This window comes from Vicugna pacos, chromosome 35 (assembly GCF_048564905.1).
Source record: "Vicugna pacos chromosome 35, VicPac4, whole genome shotgun sequence".
Classification (NCBI taxonomy): Eukaryota; Metazoa; Chordata; class Mammalia; order Artiodactyla; family Camelidae; genus Vicugna; species Vicugna pacos.
The window spans coordinates 26,758,399-26,774,304 of NC_133021.1; the positions used below are offsets into that span (position 1 = coordinate 26,758,399).

The 15,906-nt window shown below is 35.5% G+C and overlaps 1 protein-coding gene across 2 annotated transcripts in view; it reads right to left on the minus strand.

The window, feature by feature from the left end:
* Positions 1-15,906, minus strand: part of PLXDC2 (plexin domain containing 2) — a 347,388-nt gene that overhangs the window by 65,847 nt on the left and 265,635 nt on the right. For both annotated transcript variants that reach the window (XM_072955332.1, XM_072955331.1), the window contains exon 10: positions 2,886-2,946. In XM_072955332.1, the coding sequence (XP_072811433.1) occupies positions 2,886-2,946 (61 nt within the window). The remainder of the gene's footprint in view (positions 1-2,885; positions 2,947-15,906) is intronic.

Genomic DNA, 15,906 nt, shown 5'->3' on the forward strand with positions numbered 1-15,906 from the left:
TTTGATCTCTAATTCCCTCCTGCCTTGTTATCATCTGCACTTACCCATACTCAAGCACGTCCAATCTTATTTTAAAAACTCAGTCTTCCCTCATCTCCACATGCATCCTGACATTCTCTTGCTTTTTCTCCCATTCACAGTCAGACTTCCTGAGACACTGAGCAAATGCCGTGTGCTACAAAGAGGGCAGAAGCGGGACCATTGGGTAAAGTTACGAAGAAGGGTTTGCTCTGAGGGTAAAATGTCAAAAATTAATTATTCTGTAAGGAGATTAAGCCTTGTGCCAGCAGACAATGGGGGAGATAAATCCACACCTCTCCTCCCCATTTTGAGGCAGGAACATATGGTATCCCTTGAAACCCTCAGGTTCCCATCATCAAAAATCCTTCGTTGGAGAGCACTGCCCATGTACATCCTCAGGATTTCCATGGAGTAAGATCAAACAAATATGCACTTTTAACTGAGTGACACAAAAAGAAAAAGAGCACTCTGACAAAAGAGTCAGCAAAAACAATGAACAACATGATTAGATTGCAAAAAACTTTTGGGTACTGGGATCATCCAACATGGAATACATAAAAATTACATATGAAATATTTAAAGAAATGAAAAGTCATATTTAAAAATGAACTTGTAACGCAGCTATTAAAATGACACGGCAGATTTAATAAAAGTAGATTAAAGTTAGACTTACATTTTAGCAATGAAAAATACATTTGTTGAAATTACTACCTCAATGGATAGGTCAAATAGCAGATTAAACACGATGGAGGGAGAATTAATAAACTGGCAAATGGATCTGAAGAAATTCCCCAGAAGGCAGCAGAGAGAAAGAAGAAGACAGATGATATAAAAGAGAGGATAAAAGATAAAGAAGTGATGAGACAGTCAAATCCACCTCCAAAGTGCTCAGAAGGTGAAAATAAAGAGCATGGAGACAGTCTGACTGAACAGTACATTTATCCTGTGTCTGGAATTTCCACCATAATCTTCTTTGCTGTATATATCTTCCCCATATGTATTTTGCTGACAATATTTTTGCTGCGTAACTACTTGCCTTAGTCAATTTTGCTCTAAAAGAGAAAAGAATTGGCTAATTGTTTGGTTTGATACGTACAATATCATGACGGATGATGGTGATCTGCCCCAAGAGTTGGTTTCTCATTTTGAAACACACTACACTGGAGGAGAAAGAGGCCAAGGGCCTGGAAGGCACAGAGGTGAAGCCGCAGAACTTTGCAATGTCTATCAATGGACATGTGACAATGTGCTAAGAACGAACGAGAGCGTAGGGCTTTCACAGCACAAGGCAGAGACCATCTGCAAATATGCACCCTAGTATTTGGAAATTGATACCTGTCTTAATGAAGGAAGAAATTTTAGTGAAAATAACATTGGGATGCTGAACGAGGAGGCAAATCAATAAGGAAAAAAAATGTGTAATACTACGAACAAAAGGCAAGTGGGCAAGCGCTGATGCACAATCCACAAAATAAAGTTACCTCAACCTAAAGCTAGTAAGGTTAACAATTTACTGACAGAATAAAAAGGAAATATTGAATATTACAGAATGTACTAGATTCTGAGCTCCTTGGGAATAGAAGGCGATTTTTTAAAAAAATTTTTATCATTTTAGTGCTCAGCACAGGCCATAGGATATGGTAAATTCCCTGCAAATACATTTAGGAAGGCTTAGAAAATGATGGATTCTTTTCCTTAGTCTGTGTTTCATGCTGGGCCCACACTGAAGCAAGAAAACTAAGATGTGTGAATTACATTCTTGATCTTTACACAAATACAGATATTCAATTTGAAAATTTTTAATTGAGGTAACTGTGGTTACAGGAAAGAAACATCAACCTGAAAACATAACTATGACTCCGTCAATATATTTTCTTTTTGAACTATGTTGTTAAATGAAATAAAATAGATGGATTAGTAAATATCACTGAAGTTCCCCCTAAGCAAGTGTCAAAAAGTTGATTAAAGTTGTATTGGCAATCCTGTACTTAAAAAATTCAAGAGCATTCTGAAAGATGTATTTTTCAAGATATTTATGAGACATCATAAAACCAATGGAAAAAAAGTCTCTGGTAACTATGATTGCCTTAGTTTTTAAAATAGCTCTTTGACATAGTTTGCTTTAATGAATGAGAAAACTTGTAGAATTGTTAGTGGTTTTTATTCAAAATTCGTATCTTAAAACTTAACAAAGGGAGAAGAAACAAATACTTTTCTTTGTGAACTTTAGAGGATATTTTTACGTGACCCTGAGATGTTGGTGCAAATGCAATTCACTAAAAAACTCTGAAACAGGTTAAATCCCTTCTGCAATTTTATTAAGTTGCTCGAATCACTTCTTTGCATCCCTGTCTCTATCATGTTTACCTGGGACTTACTGTTTCCATGTTAGACCACATTTACTCTTTTCTATCATGTCAATTTGCTGTAATCAATCTTTTCCCCCATACCACTGGTTTTCTCAGTTGAGTGACAAAGATGAACAGTGGCTTCCTAGATCTCAGAAAAAGCAGCAAATGTTCACAAGAACGACCCTTTGTGCACAGAGATTTAAATCCTGGTTCTACGATTCACGTACCAACTCCAGATGCTCTCACTCCACCTTCCTCCCCAACATCTTCCTTCATCACCAGCACCCTTCCCTTCCTGGTACTATAAAAGCAGCAACAGCTCTTACCTCATAGGATGGGTAAGAGAGTAAATCGAGATAATTATGTAGAGTTAAACCCAACATCTGGTACATATTAAGGGCTCGGTAACTGCTGGCTCTTTTTATTAAATTAGATACAATTTTCATTAAGTTGCAGCAACTATCCATGACAGCTTGGTCCCAGGAATCTTGTCACAATAAAGTATGCATGTACCTCTTCAGGGCATCCGCTGTCCACCCAGTCCTGCCGATGGCGATCAAACCCACTGGAACATCTTCAGAGAAGGCCACGTTGCAGATCAGAAAAGAAAGTATGGGGTGCGGAGTGGGTAGGTAGGGGGAGGCAGACATTAAAAGAAAAAGATTGGTAAGTAGTTAATTCTCCAATTTGCACAACATACTTTCTTCTACAGAACTGTTAGCTGGAGCATCGGAGAAGCATGTACAGAGTTCTGCGTAACCACTCACTCCCTAGGTCATCATGCTGTTACAGCTGCAACAAATTACTCCAGCGAGGCTCTGTACACTGCGCAGAACACCTGGATCCCCAGGCAAAGATAAGACCTGTAGCTCTTCTCTGCAGTTGGTTTTTCTTTTCCTAATACATATAATTTTTCATCATCACAACAAATGGATACACATTTTTTGTAGGTATTTTCCCAGATTTCAGATCTTCTTGTTTGTTTTACTTAAGTGTTAAAATTTAAGACCTGTAGTCACACAGACTCTTTCTCTACTGTACAGTAAGAGGTTAAAAACTCAGGGTGTTTGGGGTGTTCAAACCCACACATTCCAAAGAAAGAACCGGCCCTTGCTGGCTCTTGGGAGATCAGCCCTAAGCCCTTGGGATACCCTTGGGGATACGAGAGTTTTTGTCAGTCCTGGGTCTTGGGTTATGCAAGAGAGTTGTCACTAACAATACAATTTATGGTGAATGTCTGTTTTTATTCGCCTGGAGCCCTGGCTCATGCGCTATCAGTTTGACCTCGGGGGCCTGGAGATTAAAGTCAGTTGTGGAGAGTTTCAAACCTACACGATTGGCCCTCAGTGAAAACCCTGAACACCAAGGCTTAGATGAGCTTCCTCGGCTGGCAGTGCTTGCTGTGTGTTTTCCCAAGTAGTTGCTAGAGAATTAAGTGCAGGCAGCTCAGGGGCAGGATGACTGGAAGCCATGCCTGGTCCCTCCTGGACTCCGCCCTGCGTTCCTTCCTCTTTTGTTGACTTTAATCAGTACACTTTTGCTGTAATAAATGGCAACCTCGAGCATAACAGCTTTGCTGAGTTCTGTGAGTCCTTGTGGTGAATCAGTGAGGTTGAGTGTGTTCCTGTGGCTCCGGACCAGCACGGTGATCAGGTCAGGTCTCCAAGGTCAAATTCAGCCAGCCCTGGGCTGATGAGATTTTGCTCAGGCCCTCTCTTTCTCTTGACTGGAATCATGTTCTGCCCTCCGTCCTGATCCAGCTCCAGTCCATTCACTTTTCAAGACCCAGATATTACTACCCTGAGCTCATTCTGATAACACTTTATCACTGCTGTGATCATAACTTACGTTACTATTTAACTTTTCCCCTTATATAAAGTGTCACGGCCTTATATTTCATTTACCAAACTTGATTGTGAATATTTAAAAGTTGGGGCCAGTGTCATATTTGATCACACCGAATATATCTGACACATGATTTCTTTTTCACATTAGAAAGGTTATATATTTTGCCAGTCCATGAATATTAAGGATTTGCATTGCCCCTGAATTTTAATACATACGTGTATATTTATGCATAATATACATAAATCTGTATTATTAAATATTAATCTAAATAGATATTCATTTTTCAAAATAAATGGAGGCTGTTCAACTTTTGTCTTCTATTTTTTATCGTGCTGCTTCGCAACTCTTTTTTTCACTTGCTTTGCTTGTCCACGTGATGATCTTTCCTAAGAATCCTTGCCAGAGATTATGTACCATGGCATGAATGAGAGCACAATTTAATTCAAGTGGAATGTGAAAAGAGCTCACCTGTCAACAAAAAAAGACCCCATCTCTCATTCTGCCCGGACATGATCCTTTAGAGCTCAGTTATTTTACACCTACCATCTGGGTTGAACAAGCCTACGTGTGGAGTAAACATCAGTGTGCGATTTGGCATCCTGAGTTTGAGATCCCCAGTTGGTCAAGGACATCTCTGGTTACCCAAAGAGATTCTGATGATTGCAGTTAATTCCAGATGAGTTAAATGGTTGTCCTTTCTTTCTTTTTTTTTTTTATCCTTTTCAAATTTGCTTAAATTTTGAAAAATATACTGATATTCTCTTCTGCAAGATGGTGGTATCTCAGTTTTCTACAAAGAATATATTCTGAGAGCCATCTGACAAGTAATTAAACACAACAGGTAATTTTTTAAATGCAGTTTTTCTTTACTTACTCTATTCCAGATGTATTCATAGTCAGTGGGAAATAACAACTTTTGCCTTATATTATAACAAGACAGTTTCAAATCTTAAATTTATAAGTCAATTTTATCTCAAGTAATTAGTCTCTTAAATTGTTACATTAATCCCAGGGAAAAGGACAGAAATACTACAGTTTGTCTGAATTATTAAGTAATCTCCCAGTTATATTGTGTGAAATTAGGTTCTACTGAAAATATGTGATTCAATTAAGTAATCCATTCATTTATTAATTCACAATTGCTTATTAATTGATCAGCAGTTTATTAACTGCTAGGTGGGAAGGACTAAGCATGGCAAAATAAAATTTGGTTCGAAAAATTCATACATTTTTGTACCTCACAGTACCTTAAAAAATTAATATAATGGGATTCTGCCCTTTCAGCATTTTATTTTATAACCCAGTAATTTAAATAACATCGAAAACCAGTAAAAACCAAAGGAGATGTGTGTGTGTCTGTGTGTGTGTGTGTGTGTGTGTTGTAAAAGTCATTACGAAAAGTCACCCTTCTATTACCTCTGAATTTTAAATAAATCCAAAATCACTTTTGAGGACACCTTCCTCTTTCCACTGAGCTGCTGTGTTGTTTTGTCTAAAACATCATAACACTAACAGTGCCAGGCGCTTGCATGAGGCTTTCCCAGTGTTACCAAATAGGTTTGTGATCTTAGGCAGATTATTTTTCCTGTCTAAGCTGGTTTCCTCATCTGTAAAATGAGGTAAGGGAGGTTATGTAAGGATTAAAAGTAGAATGTTTTGTACATAGTCAATATTTAGTAAATATCAGCTGTTTTTAATACCTAAGTAATGCCATTGTAGTATACAGCAAGACCAACAACTGTAGGATTTTCACTTTATAGACAGGATTTAGAAAATGTTTAGGAATTAATGCTGTGTACCATGTTAATACGAAATGTGTTTTATCCCTAAAGTTCCTTATCATCATATTTGGGAATTAGTATTATAGAATCTTATGAGAGGAAAATTTAAGTTGCTCTCAAACATGGACCCAATCGTTATTCAATATTTATAAGTAGAGATTATGTGGTTTTGTAAATATTCCTTAAAAACTGATTTCAGTAAAGTCTGAGCTCCTAACTACAATAGGTTTCCCATGTTTTTATTTTCAGGTTATTCTGTTTCCCCTCACTACCACCTAACTGCAAAACAAGTTGTTAGGGAGCTATACTTCAAGTTAATTGTACTATTTTCCAGTCAGTTTCAGTGGAATGTTGATTTCAAAGCCCTCAGGAATGATGTTAAGCGAACCCTATTAAATAAGGCAGCTAGAAAACAAGCAAAATTCTCCTAGCAGAACCTATCCAATCCTGAGATGAGAGTGTAAATCTCATCTCGTCTCTAACTGATCTTAGTTTTGTGGAAAGGGTTTCAGAAAATGACTTATTTTGCAAGAGTAATATATTCAGGTGAAGAAAATAAATGTTAAAATACATACATAAGGATTAAAAATGAAGTGCATGGCTTTCTACCCAACTGAACATGTGTCATTTCAACAGTGAGATGAAACATCTACAAAAGAGAATTTAGGGGAAAAAAAAAATCACAAAATCTTAAGACCTAGTCAGGAATTAGTTTCAAGATCAGGAGTCAGCAAATGTTTTCTATAAAGGACCAGACAGTAAATATTTCAGGCTTTGCAGGATATACAGTTTCTGTCCTAACTACTCACTTTTGCTATTGTCGCTCAAAAGAAGCCACAGACAAATGTATAAAAACATGGGCGTGGCTGTGTTTCAATACAACTTTATTTACAAAATCAGGAAATGGGTCAAATTTGGCCCACTTGGTTTAATTTTCTGCCCTATTGTCAAAATAAAGATCTGTAAAGTTCTGAAGACTTTAGAATACCTCATCAAAGTGCCTGATGATTTAAATGGTCCTTGCAGCCTTACATGTATTTATTGGTGTGCTGTCTTAACGGAAAAATCAATTGTATGTTTAACAAGTTTTCTTGCCATAGCCTGCAAAAGTGTGAAAAATAATCCTACAGCACCAAAGTAGTGGAAATATGCTTTAAAAAGAAGCAGAAGTATTTTAGATGAGAAACAAGTACAATGATAAACAGCCATAATTATAACTAATAACAAAATGTATCATAAGATAAAATGGGTAATAGGACTATGGAGCTGTAAGATATGGAAAAATTATTTTGTTTTAAAACACTTAAAAATTTAATTAGAAGGTAGGCCATAAAATTTTAAAATATTGATTATAATAATCATTACTGTCAATAAAAAGTGAGTAAAAAAAAAATCGTATCTCATCTCCTATACAAGGCACGCTTGTTGGCCCTAATCAGCTTCAGGCATGAGACAGAGGATTTCACTTCTAAAAAGTTTTCTCCTAAAATCAAGAAAATTGAGCTTAAAGTTTTTCAGGGTTTTCATGCCTGAACCACTCATTACATAGAGCTCTGGGAATGACAGAAGAATTTAACTACACAGTAATCTATTATAGAAACAATATTGTAGGATAAATTAAGAAATTTTACACCACTATTAACATGCAGAAGTATGGAGTATGTTTTCTTTTAATAAAAGCTGTTGATGTTCCCTGTAGCTCAGAATCATAATCCAGTGCCAAGGGAAATAGTTATCTGTAGAATGCAAGGACTTTGCTTTGGAAATGAGTTTCTTTTTTTTTTTTTGGCTCAGGGAGGTAATTAGGTTCATTTATTTTTAATGGTGGTACTGGGGATTGAACCCAGGACCTAGGCATGCACTCTACTGCTTGAGCTATATCCTCCCATTTGGAGATGAGTTTTAGATGGAAAACTGGGATCAAATCAACTGATACGTGATATCCAGAACCTTGTCATTTATACACGTGGCATCTGGCAGAATTGCAGGTTTTATAAAATAAAGGCTTAAATTTTCTTTAGATTTCTAGAATCTAGAGCAGCCCTCATAGATGTTTAAAAGCATAACAACTTAAGGGTTTTTATCCCTCCAATTTTCATCTCTCATTAAACATTCACATCTTTTTTCTTTTGGTAAAAAGAAGATACTTATTTTGCTTACAGGGTTTTATTTCCCCTATCTTTCAATGAAAGATATTTTCAAACAGGAAAATGACTTTTGTAATTAGCTTTTCATGCTAGAGTTCTTTCTTCCTCTGAGCATCACCTCCTGACGTCAATCAAGTCTGTTTTCAGTTTGGGGGTGTGTAAGGTAGGAAAGAATGTCACTGGGAATCAAGTGACATTATTTTAGGTTTATCTGGAAATAAGCTAATCTTCTCAGAAATAATTCTGATTAAAAGCCACTGTTGACATTAACAAAATATCCTCATTTGTGCACTGTGAATGTGTTAAGGGAATGAAGGGCATATAAAAGTAGACTTAAATATGCCGTGAACTTGTGATGCATAAAACAGTCAGTTACACACTGGACAATCCAGTAAAGCCATTTTAGGGCAAAATAATTAGTTGTAGCCCAGCATTGAAACTTTCAGCATGTTTTAACCAGAGAGGTGCCTGCTCTACCCAGATTATTAGATATTTGAGTATTCAGCTTATATCTACGTTAAAAAATTGCTTAAAATACTGTTTAGAAGGGGCAAGAGAATGAAGTATTCACTCATATGGAAATAGTTAAAAGCTATTTGATTCAAAAGACTTGGACTGACTTGCTGAAATGCTAACCTCATAGTAAAATTCAATGTTTATCTTTGCCCCCACCTAACGTTTATGTGCTGCTAGTGAATATTGGAATATGCTGGCTAAGGCATATTTAAATGACGCAAGTTTGGCTGTGTATCAACTTAAATAATCCTTCATAACAAAGCATCATATAATCTCTGTATTCACAAGTTTAAGACCTTTGTTTGGGCATTGTGTTTGCTATTTTTTTTTTTTAAACTAGCAGCTGCTGAAGTAGTTAAATCGGAATTCCTCAATGACTTCCAGCTTTGGGCTGATTCACTTGCACAAAGTTGGATGTGAATGCCTTAGTAATATAAAGTATGCAATTTCAGAAATCTTCCATTCCATCAGAAAAAGAAAATTACTCCAATATAGCCTTTCAAACTTTTGAAGTAAACCATACTAAGAAATAGAGTTAACATCAAGTGTTTAGACATGTTTATATCTGGGTATGTGTGTATGGCTGTGTGTGTGTGTGTGTGTGTGTGTGTGTGTGTGTGTGTGTGTGTGTGTGTGTGTGTGTGTGTGTGTGTGTGTGTGTTGAAACTAAATATTCATTGTGATGCATCTTTTTTTTTTTTAAACCATTCTATTTCATTAACAAAAATACTGGTTGCCACCCACTGAATTTTCATAGCATTCATAGCATGACCCTTCTGAATTTCAATCCTCAGTTTGAATAATTTTAATCATAGTTATGCTTTAAATAGCATTGCCTGGTTTGTAAAATAATCATTTTAATAGAAAATTACAGAAAACTTAGAAAAACAGAAATTAAGTAGATAATATCTCAGTGCTAAGATATTGTTAGCTTGATTTCCTTATCTTTATTTTATGTATAATTACATACACTGTAAATTAATTAATCAAACTGGAATCATAACATGTGATAATTTGCTTTTTTACAGCTAATATGACAGTCCAGGCATTCTTCCACGCCCATGAATATTCCTTGAGAGTTAATTTTTACTGACAGCATATACTCCATTGTACAGCTCTATAAAAGTTTTATTGTATAATATACTGGACAGTTGTTAAAAGAGTAAATTCTATGAGTTCTCATCACAAGAAGAAAATTTTTTTCCTTCTTTCTTCCCTTGTTTTCTGTATTTATATGAGAAGATGGATGTTAGCTTCAACTACTGTGGTAACCATTTCACAATATATGTGAATCAAACTATCATTCTGTAAGCCTTAAAATTACACAGTGAGGCATGTCAATTATTTCTCAATAAAACTGGAAAAAATTATTCAACCTATATATGAGCATATGTATGTCATTTTAACCCTTGTAAAAATACATACCATCATCCTTTTTGCAATTTAATGAATTAAAAATGATATACCATGTTTTAATTAGCATTTCTCTATTATAGGTGAGGTTAAATGTTTAAACCATGTTTGTTGACTGTATGTCTCCATCTCTGAGTGTATAACTCGTTTCTTTTCCCTGTTTTATCCAACTGGGCTGTTCTTTTTTTATAGACAGTCTATAAAATAAGAGCATTAAATCTCTGTTAAATGTATCATCTGCCTGTAATTTGCCATTCAATTCTAAACATGATTTTTTTGACATATAGTGGTTTGTATTTTTCTGTTGTGGTTTTTCATCCTTTTCTTCAAAGTTTCTGTCTTTGCTTTTTTGCTCATAAAGGCCTCCAGTACTTTGGCATGAAGTAAAATTTGCCATAGTCTCTCCTACTTTGCTTCTTATTTCATTCTTTATTTTCAATTCTCCAATCTATTTTAAATTTATTTTGGTATATGGCGTGAAGTTAGGACCAAATCTACGGAGACAATTGTTATTCAGATTGATGGCTAGGAGTCCCACGATCATTTGTTGAGTAAGAGATCTTTACCCATTGTTTGGAACTGCATATTTTATCACATAATAAACACATACGCTAAGGTCTATTTCTGAAATTGTATAATCTTCCATTGATTGCTTTGTTCCTTTTTGTATAGGTCCTATAGTGATTTCATTATTACACTTTTATCTAATGATTTATCTAAATCTAGTAGTTTAAGTCTGCCTTCATTGATCCCATTTAAAAATTTTTCTTGAGTAGTCTCACTCTTATTCTTCTCTGTGATTTTTATAATTGCATTCTGATGCTCCAAATAATAATGTTTTTGATAGAACTGATGTGAAAATAATTGACATCTTATTATATTCTATCTTTCCGTTCATTAAAATGTTTATTCAGGTGTTCATTTAAGTGTCTCATCAAATTTTCATTGTTTTCCTTGCATGGAACCTACACATTATTAAGTTTGTTAGTAACTATTTTATTGCTATTTTTGCTATTATTAAGGAGCCTTAATCATTGCATTTTATATGGTTATTTCTGACATGGAAAGCTATTGATTTCTGTGTCTTTTTTATCTGGTTCCTTTATAAATAATGTTTGTGCTTCTTTCCAATACTCATGTCTCTTATTTGCTTCTTTTCTCCGTGCATTAACCAGAACTATAGGATTCTGTTACATAACAGTGCAACACTTGCCTTCTTCCTGTTTTAATGGGAATGTCTCTGGGCATTAACATTTGGTATATTTTTCCATTATTTGAAATAATATTTCTTATTGTGTTCATATGTATCTTTCCAGCTCAGTCTGCTAACATTTTTACTTAGAAACAAATGTTGGATTTTATTAAATATTTTCCCATCTATCAAGTTGACCCGATGATCTTCAATACTGCTGCTATGAATGGCATTAATAGAGGTCTTTAAACTGAAAACCATGTTTGTATTCATGGAGTAAATTCATTATTTGGCCATGTTTTAGTTATTTTAACTTTGTGAGCTATTTGTTTCTTAACTATCAGTGTTTTAAAATTCTATACCCATAAATAATACAAGATTTCTATGGATAATCTACAGCTAACATCATAAATAATGATGAAAAACAATGTTTTCCTCCTAAAATTGGAAACAAGACAAAATGGCTACTCTCGCTACTCATCAACTTTGTGCTGTACAGTTTGAAGAGGCAAAGAGAAGTTAGAACCCAGGGAAGTAAAGCTTTAGCAAAATAGTCAAATCATTAACTGCTTCCTGCCCTTTGTCTTCTTTGTACCAATGCAAAGTAAAATAAGAAGCCAACTCATAGCTGGATTAAGTGGCAAGAACAAGGATGCCACAGCAGAGTACAGAAGGATTACTGAATTGCTGAGACTCCAAACTCCCCTGGTTAGAGATACAAAGTAATATTTGCTATGATGTCAGAGAGTTGAAAAGCTAGTGGTTTCAGTACTGCAATGACAAAGTCAGCGAGAACTCAAAGAAAATCTTAGGGTTAAATATTCAGAACGAAGTGGGTAAATTTTTTTTAGTAGTCTGGACATTGTAAGCTACTAAGAAGCCAAAAATTGCAGGTCTTCCTCTTCTTAAAACACTGGGATTAATATATATCACCTAATGAAACCAGACATCTATGGTCACTGAGCAATCTGTCAATACAGTCAGTTTAAAAAATGATCTGCTCTAGGATTTCCAAAGGAGGGTAGCTCCTGGGGCTTAGATGAGACTGAAACTCAAACAACAGCAAAGACTTAATGTTCTCATCTGCTTTCCATACACTCCTTTTCAAATCATTTCCCTCCAATTTTTAACATACTTAGTTTGCTTGCCTTCTGTTTAATTGAAGTCCCTTTTACCAACCCAGCTGACTCACACCTTCTCGGAGACTTAACGCAAGATGGTGCTGGCAGGGGAGGGTTCTCTGATGATTAGCCTTCTCCCACGTGCAACCTCCAACCAAGATTGCAGCACTCAGCTTGAGAACAGATCATTTTCTCTCTGATAAAAGTTACACAATTAGAAGTGAATACAAAGCCAAAGGCTATTCACATTTAAAATCAAATTTGTTATCCCAACGTTATGAAGAAAATGTTTCTTCATTGGTTGATCTTAAAAATGGCTTTGGCAACTTGCCAGCATCTAGGTGAAAACACATTTCAACAATTTGGCTCCTTATTTATGAAAGATTTTCAACTCCTTTAGTAACGCTGCAACTCTTCAAATAAGATGCATAGTAACCTGAGGCTGCAGTACGGTAATTGAAGGCAGATTATGGTGACAATTAAATAGTTCATTTTGTTTCTTTAAATTACATATACATGAATAAGATGTCACATAGTTTTGATTTGAGAAAATAGAAGATTATATCTACTGGTAGTTATTTCTAAGAGCAAAATGATCATTTTGTAGCTTTAAGAATATAGGCCCAAAGTGAGGATTCCATTCAAGAAACAATGCTCTTTTTTCCACCTAACTGGGCCACTTCTGGAGTCCTGCATCTGGGCAGCAGTCTTGCACATCCTCAAGAATTTGGGAGCACTGCGCACTGTATCGCATTAGGAAGGAGAACTCCCCTGCCACACTCAACTCTCCTTCCAAATTCAGGCACTAAAAGCAATCAATCTCTAAACTTGAATTAATAATTAACCTGGTTCATAATTTTTCAACATGCTACTAGGGCACTGCCAGAAAAAAAACAAACCAATAACGCTGTCTCATTTACTAGGGTGTAAAGAAAAGGAAGGGAGTAGAGGTCACTGACGTTGTTTGAGCATGTAGAGGACGTGTGTTCAATAACTGTCAATTATATGATTCTCAGCCCAGTTGAGCACTGTTCCTTACAATTATCCCCCATTTGAATAATGCAAAAGCTGGAGGCTGGATTATTTGGTGGATACAGCATGAGCTTTAGAATCACATACGTAAAATTGGGTTCAGGCCTTCATTCTGCCATTGGTTGATAGCGATCCATCTCCAAGTTATTACTAGAGATTACTGGGTGAGATTTTTGGTGAGTTATTATTGGAGATTCAATTTCTGTCAAATGGAGATTGTTAAATCTACCTTCACTGGGTTTTGGTGAGGATTAAATGAGATAATATAGATGAAGCCTCCTATCGGGGTTTGACATAGTAAGTATTCAGTAAATATAGATTATTTTATTCTTTCTTACCATCCACAGCACCGAGCACAGTTGAAAAGTGCTTATTGGGGGGAAAAAAAGACATTATAACCTGATCAATAACTGAAAATCTATATAATATCCTCCAAGACCTGACCCAGGCTCTTTAGCCACAAAAGTTAGGGTTATAAGACAAAGAAGAGAAATCTTTTCTTTTTGATGAATGAATTCTTGCAGATTCTAAAAACCCCTTGCCCAGCATTCAACTTTGCTATCTTGGTAGAACAGAAGTGAGAGTTGAGGCCTCAAGGAAAGAAATAAAAAAGGAACCAAGATTCCTCCTCGTGGCTGTGAGCCATTGAAGCAAATACTCAGTTATAAATAAAACTCCTGGATGTTTCAGGATTCCAATTTTTGACACCCTTTCTTAAAATTTCTTGACCTCCTACCAAACAGTATACTCAAATGGCAATTTCAAATGCATAGAAGTGGACAGAAAGAGCAGTGACTTTTACTTTGTTGTTGGCTCAGTAAAAGGAACATGAAGTCTTAGGGGTTTAGGTGCGCCATGCCTCTAAAAAATGCTATCCTTTCGCTACTAAATTTTTATTCCATGGTGCTCAGATGAATGGCTCCTGGTCCTTCAGAGCTGTCTGTCTTCCTCAGGAACAACAATGATGCATGAATCAACTCACCTCTGTTCTGCCAAGATAGCAAAGTTGGACCTGGGAAAGGAACCAGAAATCCCTTTGATGAGATGATTGTCTCATCAAGGAAAGATCTGTATCCTAATTTATTTATTTTTTTACCATAAAAAGTTTTAGAATTTTAGTTGGAATGCTGAGATTTACAGAGAAACAGATAAAGACGGTATTTCTAGTTTCTCAGAGAAACAGCACAAATTTTTCTCTACCCTCGTTTTGAACCATAAACATTGAGGAAAGAACTATATAAGAGAATGAAAGAGACCGTTACATTTGTGGTCAGGAAGAACAACCTATAAACTGTCCCAGACCAAAACAACAACAAAAATCTCTTTCTCTCTCTCTCTCTCTCACATTGCTTATGACAAAGTGTTTCTAATCACAGTGCATTTGGGTCCTTGCAAATGATCTACAGAAAGAATGGGTGAATTAGGAAGGTCAGTATTTTTAAACAGGAAAAACTGTTTTCCTATTTATAGATTTTTAAGCTCTGTCCAGGGTGCACGGTTCAGTTTTGCAGAGGCTTCAGTGATTGCTATGGTTGGTGAGGAGGAGATGGGAGGCCTGGGCTATGAAGCCCCCACCAGATCTAATTTTATCTGTTTTGTATTTGAAGTTTCATTTTTCAAAAACGTTTTTCCTGCTTAAGAAGAAAAAGTTTGAAAACCATTTTATTATATCATCCCATTAATTAATCTAGGCTGTTACCATTATATTTTACAATGTAATTAAATCTTTTAGACAAGCACTATGAGCTCATTTAAAATATTGACAGGGCCCTCAGAAAAGCAACTTTTTCTCCCTGTATGTCCCTAGAAGATGTAATTTAAGGCATTACAGTGCCAGATAATAATACCCGAGTGAATGTTATAACAAACAGCAGAACACTGCCTTTTAAAAGATATTTGTTTAATGATTTTTGATAGTTCATTTCACTATCTTTCAAGAGATATCACATTTGTGAGATAACTTTTCTAAGATCCAGGTCAAATCAGAATATCTGTTATACACATGTGGTTGTCCATATTTGTTTATATTAATAATTCAAACTTGAAAATAGCAATTGTTCCATTTCATCATTTTGATCAAGGAACATTACATGTCCCCATCATTTCTCCAGCTCATGGTAAATTCAGCTTTATCTTCCAAAGTTTTAAGGGTGATTATTCCAAGCAGAAGTGAATTGATTTTGGTGGAGACACTTCCAAGACTTCTAGAGTTTGCTGCAATGTTATACAAGATGGTTTCCTTATTGTTCTAAAACTGCTTGTTTAAGAACTTTGAAATATATCTGTATCTATCTATCCACATCTGAGTTCAATTTGCTTCTTGTAATCTAAGTTGTAATATCAGTGCTTAAAAAGTAATGTGTATAATTTTGTAGTGGCTTTTAGGATACATAAAGCTTTGTTTTCTTTCTAAATTTTTACCATTATAAATCTGTAAGCTCACCTGGAAAGGTCTGTTTCTAAGATGGTAGCAGACCCAGGTCC